This window comes from Uranotaenia lowii, chromosome 1, assembly GCF_029784155.1.
Source record: "Uranotaenia lowii strain MFRU-FL chromosome 1, ASM2978415v1, whole genome shotgun sequence".
NCBI classification, from domain to species: domain Eukaryota; kingdom Metazoa; phylum Arthropoda; class Insecta; order Diptera; family Culicidae; genus Uranotaenia; species Uranotaenia lowii.
This window is the reverse complement of record NC_073691.1, coordinates 135,836,294-135,844,083: the sequence shown is the minus strand read 5'-3', so window position 1 is coordinate 135,844,083 and position 7,790 is coordinate 135,836,294. Positions and strand designations below refer to the sequence as shown.

At 36.1% G+C, this 7,790-nt stretch overlaps 1 protein-coding gene across 1 annotated transcript; it reads right to left on the bottom strand.

Moving 5' to 3' along the window:
* Positions 1 to 1,443: 1,443 nt before the first annotated feature.
* LOC129738922 (uncharacterized) lies at positions 1,444 to 2,749 on the bottom strand. The gene is made up of 3 exons (XM_055730251.1): positions 2,241 to 2,749; positions 1,768 to 2,175; positions 1,444 to 1,706 (listed from the first exon to the last, which is right to left on the bottom strand). Exons 1-3 carry the CDS (start codon positions 2,451 to 2,453, stop codon positions 1,587 to 1,589), a joined length of 741 nt encoding a protein of 246 aa, XP_055586226.1. The 5' UTR covers positions 2,454 to 2,749; the 3' UTR covers positions 1,444 to 1,586.
* Between the last annotated feature and the right edge of the window lie 5,041 nt (positions 2,750 to 7,790).

Below are 7,790 nucleotides of genomic sequence, written 5' to 3'. Positions count from 1 at the left end.
CTCATGTCTCATGTCTCATGTCTCATGTCTCATGTCTCATGTCTCATGTCTCATGTCTCATGTCTCATGTCTCATGTCTCATGTCTCATGTCTCATGTCTCATGTCTCATGTCTCATGTCTCATGTCTCATGTCTCATGTCTCATGTCTCATGTTTCATGTCTCATTTCTCATGTCTCATGTCTCATGTCTCATGTCTCATGTCTCATGTCTCATGTCTCATGTCTCATGTCTCATGTCTCATGTCTCATATCTCATGTCTCATGTCTCATGTCTAATGTCTCATGTCTCATGTCTCATGTCTCATGTCTCATGTCTCATGTCTCATGTCTCATGTCTCATGTCTCATGTCTCATGTCTCATGTCTCATGTCTCATGTCTCATGTCTCATGTCTCATGTCTCATGTCTCATGTCTCATGTCTCATGTCTCATGTCTCATGTCTCATGTCTCATGTCTCATGTCTCATGTCTCATGTCTCATGTCTCATGTCTCATGTCTCATGTCTCATGTCTCATGTCTCATGTCTCATGTCTCATGTCTCATGTCTCATGTCTCATGTCTCATGTCTCATGTCTCATGTCTCATGTCTCATGTCTCATGTCTCATGTCTCATGTCTCATGTCTCATGTCTCATGTCTCATGTCTCATGTCTCATGTCTCATGTCTCATGTCTCATGTCTCATGTCTCATGTCTCATGTCTCATGTCTCATGTCTCATGTCTCATGTCTCATGTCTCATGTCTCATGTCTCATGTTCCATGTCTCATGTCTCATGTCTCATGTCACATGTCTCATGTCTCATGTCTCATGTCTCATGTCTTACGTCTCATGTCTAACGTCTCATGTTTTACGTCTCATGTCTCATGTCTCATGTCTCATCTCTCATGTCTCATTCCTCTCTCTTCACACCTGATGGGCCTCTTGGTTTCACCCCATGATCCTACATCTAGGAAAGGATGTACGCTCGTCTCATATCTCATGTTTATGATAAGAGCTTTAAATCAACGTTTAAATGAGACAAATCATAAGTTTACTTTATTTTCCTGTTAAGAGGAATACGGGCTTTTTACAAGCATGACTTTCAAATAATTTTTAATCTTTCATTGAAGCTTATATTTGTTGTTTTCTTGATAGTCAACTGAAGTAGAAACATTAAAACCACCTAGGTTTTGTTTTGAGCTTCTAGACGTATAATGTATGAAGGTCAAAATATTACATCAAAATGTATAAAGATCTTGTTAGATTTTTTTTTTCAAGTTTGAAAATTCATAAAACTCTTTCAAGCCTTACGTTAAAAGAATATTACTTTCAAAATGCTTTCATTAGATATGTCATATAGAAACACTACCCCCTACCTGCCCTTTTCAAGCCTATATGTAAGTTAAGCATGGTTTCTTTCCAAATAATTCACAAATTTGACATTTTTTCACAAATTAAGTCGCTTTCGTTCGATTTTTATTGCACAAAGAGTAGTCGCGGTAGCACATTTTCGCTATTGGAGATAAATAAATTAATAAATTACGCACATACAGTCGCACTCGATCCGCGTTTGAACTTACTCAATAACCGAAATCGGTTTTGAGAGTTAAGCATAGGCATTGTAGACCAAATCTTGTCCGGCAAATTCAGGTTGAGCACTTCCGAACGATCGGGTATCCCAAGGACCGTGGGCAGCAATGTGTGGGTGGTGATTGTCAGCGGCAATCTTGGAGAAATAATGGGAAAAATTAGGCTTATAAGATGCAAATAGTTTTAGCTCATTTTACCTTCTTGCAGAGTTGGAAGATGGCCAGACCAACGGAAACGATGAACGAGAAGAAGGACAACTGAAGGGAGTTCCAGGCCTTCAGACCGAGGATACCGAGAGCCATTGGGATCAGGGTCATGGCTTTAAGCAGAACGAAGACCATGATGGGGATCACAATTTTCTTCAACTTGGACTTGCGAGCTTCACCGACGCTGCGTCCACTCGATTTGGGGAAGCTAACCGTCAAACTGAGCTCTTCGTTGTCGATGTTGCGTGGCGAGACAGTGATCTTGGCATCAGCAACCGGAAGCTTGAAGGTGACATCGTGGCTCTTCAGGTACTGCTCGACATTGTCCAGGACTCCAGCCGAGCTGCGGGCTCCATTTCCAGTGTATCCGTTGCCATGAACCTCGACATCATCGGTGAGCTGGGGAAAACATAGTTTTATTAGAAATTATGGTTACACATTTCAGTTATTCTAAATCATCTCACCTGGAAGTTATCCTTCTTGAAAATGGTATCGAGGAAGTTCATAATTTTGTACTTCAGACAGGCTCCCGAATCGTTGTCCGAACTGCACATTGAGCGCATTTCCTCGACCATTCCGTCCATGGGAGTGCCTTTCCAGAAGGCAGGTTTGCTTGCAGGACTCGCGGAACTAAGACCAATTAAGGCCACCGCCAGGATTACGTATTTGAATGCCATCTTTCAGGACTTTGAATGCAGGGAACTTTTTTCGATAAACTATCTCAGCTCACGCGACGTGTCTTCACACGATAGCAACAATTGACACTTTGATGATGGAAAATTTAATCACTTCAGCTTATATACGACCTCCTATTGCCTGGGCTAACTAATTCGTATCAGCTGGTGCTCCAACGGATTAGCCAATCAGCCTGCCCGAATCGGAAGTGTTCGTGCGCAATTTCGGGTCTCCTAGAAGGCCCCGAACGGAAAACTTCCCGACTGGGAGGGAGGCCAACCAAACCAAAACTGTTGCGTGAACCTGAACGAATAGGTATCAATTCAAGAGTGTACTGATCGATGTCTCCACCTGTATGTTACGACCGAATTCAATCCAAGCGACACATTCGGCCAGGCAGCGCAGGAAAAGTTATCAGGAGCATGAAAATTGCGGTCACGTATGCTCCATTGCAGCACGCTTCCACTTTTACTGTCGTCCCGGCTGAACGAAGCAAATCATACTCAACTTGACTTTTACACATTCGAATGTAAGAGTTTGATACTTGGTTATACATAGAAAGAATAAGATTCCAACATGTTAGGTTAAACGGGGTTTCAAAAGGTGCTAATGATTGAATTAGAATATTTTTGCTGGGAAAATAAATCAATATTCACTTTGCAGTTTGCTTCAAATATGCTATCATAATAAAATATCATAAACCACATTCCATAACGACTACTCGTTTTGACATCATTCAAACCACTTATCATGTCACATCATACGATTTCCATTGTCCATAAAACTAAATTAATTCTTAAAACAGACCCAATAAAGAACATTCAAGATAAAAAAAGGCTGATGAAGGTCTGTTTTTGTTTGAAAACAAAAAAAAAATTGTAGTAAAAGAACTAAGAAAATTATATGATCTCCCCCCATCTTGCTTTTCCACATGCGATTTGTTGTTTGGGCACCTGAAAAGGGTAAGTCAGCCAACACCTGATCAAGATATTGACAGAAAGCAGAAAGTCTTCCTATACATATGCACTCATAAAAGGTTTAAATACCAATAATCAAATATTTAGACATTTCAAAATTATACGTAAAGAAGCTCTTAACACATATTTTGGTGTTTTTTTCTTATTCTTATGCACTTGAAAAGTATTAAATTTAGGCTTTTATGAAGGTTTAATAATAATAAAAAAGCGTAATAGAGTGTTTTTGCATGCTCTCAACATATCTGTAAATGCTTATATTTAAAAAAAAGGTTGAATAGAATAAATTTTTGAATTTCAGCATTAACTTCGAAACAGAATTGACAAAGTTTTATTTTATGAAATAAGGCTGGAACAAATATCAATTTCTTCTTTTGTCACACCCCCCCCCCCCCCCCTTCGAAATTTCCAAAAACCCGAGGGGGGAAATAAATAAAGTTTGAAGTAATTTATGTAAATTCCAATAAAAAATTCCAATATCTGAAAGTTTACAAGAATAAAAATCTAAAAATTAAATTTAAGAAGATGGGAGTTGTTTCACCTTTTGTTTTCTCGATTCCATTGAATTATTCGATAAAAATTACTTGATTTATAGGTTTTGTGCAACAATATAATATGAAATTTTGTTGCATACAAGCTGCCGTGCAATTTATTCCAATTTATTTGTTTTTCGTATTATTTTTTATTGTCCCCCCCCCCCCTCGCGATGTCCCAACTCCGAGTGACAAAAGAAGGATTTGAAATTTGTTCCGGCCTTATTTGAGACATAAACTTTCATAAAAAGCTTTGTTGTTTGAAAGTTATCATTTTATCACACCTAGGGAAGATGAGGGCATAACGAGCACCCAGGGCATAATGAGCACTCCTTTTTTCTACATAAGTACGTATTTTCTTAAACAAATTTTCATAAGGACTTGTTTCGTACTACCCATATTATTAATTTTTCACCAAAAATGAAATATCCTTTTCATCTTTACAGAAATATTAAGTAATAACCAGCTAGGTTCTCAAGTGACGAAAATATTATAATTTTTGAGCACCACCAAATAAGCTTTTATGACCTTTAAATCATCTTGATCTGAAATGTACGCACTGCAATATGACCTACACATTGTTTCTCAATTTTCAACATCATAAAATTTTTGATTTTTCCCTTTAATCAATTTTAAAACGCTTTTTTACTTTAATTTGTTCACTAGAGGTGAACAGAGCACTATCAATGAAGGCATAATGAGCATTTTCTGCCGGAGAATCTAGCAGCGAATTCAACTCGATGAAGTCAACTAAATAATAGAGCTACAGTTTGGCTTGTTTCCTCTGTCGATTTGGCCTATTGGTTAGATGTCGGAGAGGTAACCAGTAGACTCGAGTTCGATTCCTGTTCGAGGGGTTTTTTTTTGCACATACCATTCATGATTGATTTTTTTTATTGTTACATTATACGGCTAATAGCATCAAAGCATTATCCGTCAAACAAAACACCAGAAACATAATGTATGAGCATGTGTTAATTCTTTGAATTCTACAAACAGACCTACATTATTTTGTTATTGCTTTGTTTGATGAATCTACGCCTCACCGTTTAGTGCAATCATGATCATGAAGGATAAATGAAAAAAAAATCACCTCGACCAGAAATCGAACTCGAGCCTACTGATTACCTCTCCGACATCTTACCATTAGGCCAAATCGTCAGACGATACAAGTCAAGCTGTAGCTCTGTTACTCAGTTGACTTCATCGAGTCTAATTTGCTGCTAGAATCCCCGGCCAAAAATGCTCATTATGCCTTCATTAATGGTGCTCATACTGCCTCGGGGGGTTTCTCATTATGCCTCTACAGTGACTGGTTTTCAGCTTTCGGCAAAAATTTTTAAAATGCATTTTTAAACGTTTTTATCTACTTTTTAAAGTTTCATCCAATTAGGCAATAGACTATTTGAGTGTCTGAACACGAAACAATGATGTAACTCACATATTACAGATGTTCTCTATGGTTAAATAAGCGTTTTCCTTAAGGTGGCCATTATGCCCCCATCTCCCCTAACAGTGGATTTTATTTTAGATTTAGGAAATTATCCTTTGATACATAATGACACAATGAGGTTGGCCATGAGAAATTAAGTGATCGGTTGTGTTTATGACAGCTCCGTGAAAATTATCTCGATAGATTTATTTGACAATGGAAGCGTTATTTGAAAAATTGAAAAATACGAAATTGGACCATGTGAAGAAGAAGGAATGATTTGAAAACAAGTTCTCAAGAAGTGTATCTGTTTTTATTTAAATTTGGTTATGGCGTTACTGAATCTCGCTTCCGGTAAATTAAGCGCTACCAGATCGACCAACAAAAGAGTCCTGTTATGCTACCTGTTATGCTGCCTCGGTGAGCCCGTTCCGATCTATTTTGTATTAGGATGATCTTATTTATTAAGAAAGCTCATTTTTCTTGTTATTTCATTCTACAACATTTCTCCTTTTATAATGTTGTTGATCAAGCATCATAAATTACAGTAGTTGGGTAAAATACCTAGTTTTCGATAGTTTTTAATTTATTTGTCAGAAAAACTATTTTAAAAAAATAATCGACTTAAGTCTTTTATCTCAAATATGATTGGATCTATGATTCAGACATTTTTCTTTATTCTTTACCTTTTTTGTTGATCAAAAGCCTCAAAACAAAAATTTACTAGTTTTCGACACAAAGTTTTAGTTTGCGACAAGAAGATCCTTTGTTTGCACAGGGATGATTTCTTGCAAATTGGTATTGCTTGTCTCCTTCACACCATGGAAACGGTATAATTATACACAGGAAGATGGGTGTCTAAAAATAGATTATTAGATGAATTTTCAGCGCTAGTTTTCGACAGCTAAAAAAACACTTGAATTTTGATAAAATTTTGGCAAAAAAATGAAATAAATTGCCGAAAAGACTCAAATCAGAACCTTATCCATCCATTGATTCTTTTTATGTTGCTTTTAATCGAATAAAATGTAAGTTTTTTCATGATTCAAAAGCATATTTATTTGCTCTATGGCATTGAATTTCTCAGGTGAATAAGATGTTACTTTTAAATTTATGATTAACTACTGTTAGACAACTTATTTTTAAGAATATTTATATTCAACGTATGGTAAACTGGGAGAGCAAAAATAGAAAAATATTAACATAGCTAGCTTGAATCACCAAATAGAAAGATAAGCTTTTAAATAAAAATCTCTCGAAAACCAGCTCCTGTCGAAATCTAGAGTGTCTACCCTAATGGATTCGAGAAGTCATGAAAGTAAGTAATTACAAAAAAACTTTGAGCAGAGTCGAATTCTACCGGATTTAAAAATTTTGTGCACAGAAACTCAATCATGTACACGTCCTCTCTAGATTTTTCGTGAGTTGATATTTAAAACTTTGTGAAAGTATGTTCTGTAGGTTGTGATATTACACATCTGCCCAATCCGACATTTTCAAGTGCAGTTTCCGATAGAAAGTTGTGTGATTTTATACGCCAATCAGCGTTAAAAATTTATGTGATCATTGAACTTTGAGAATGTTGTTGAATTTTTAGGCTCAAGATATTTTTTAAGATTATTAAAACCTGTGAATTTGAATCTTTCGTTCAAAAATAGAATTAATTTAAAGGGAGAACTTTAATGATAATCCATGCTTGAAACTTACTATTTTTATAATGTGAGAATAGCTAATCAACAGAAACCCAAATGCATGTACTAATTATTATTGCGGTGAGTATAATGTTGGTAGGTAGGTATTGTAATTTCCTAATTTCTTAACAGCATTTAATGTATCAATATGCCAATATTTTTTTTACATTTTTTCGTTCTACTGTAAAAAAGCACGTGGTACCGGTACGAGATATTTTGATGCAATAATGAGCCTACATGTTAGATTGAAAAATACTACAAACCTGTTAGGAACATATTGACTAAAATTGTAGTGGCTTTCAAAGTGCTCTTTACCGCTGCTGGGGGGCTTTGAGGGTCTACTGAAAAGTGAACAATGAATTGACTCCTTCTGTCGAATAACTATTTGGACTGAGTGCTGAAAAACTGATGAACCTATTTCCATCAATTCCAGCTTTTAAATGGGAACCATTTTCATATTTTTGGAAATTCTCATAGAGAAAGAAAAATTAATTAGATTCCGAGTTATAAGGCCAAGGCTGCTATTTCAGAACTTCAATAGCCTTTGAGGAATTTAAAAGGGGGATAGAACATTGATTAGATTATTAAATCTGAGGTTTTGAGTTTCATACAATTCAATTTCATTGACCAATTTCTAACTTTGAAGTTATTATTGATGACCAATGTAAAAAGTCGATTCAACCATCCAATTTTGAGAAAGTTTATTGTT

Bases quoted from the DNA above. Each gene is read 5' to 3' on its own strand.
- LOC129738922 (XM_055730251.1), bottom strand. From the start codon at position 2,453: ATGGCATTCAAATACGTAATCCTGGCGGTGGCCTTAATTGGTCTTAGT. The intron at 2,176-2,240 runs GTGAGATGATTT...TGTTTTCCCCAG, and splicing joins TCAAGAAGGATAACTTCCAG to CTCACCGATGATGTCGAGGT. The intron at 1,707-1,767 runs GTAAAATGAGCT...TATTTCTCCAAG, and splicing joins TCTTCCAACTCTGCAAGAAG to ATTGCCGCTGACAATCACCA.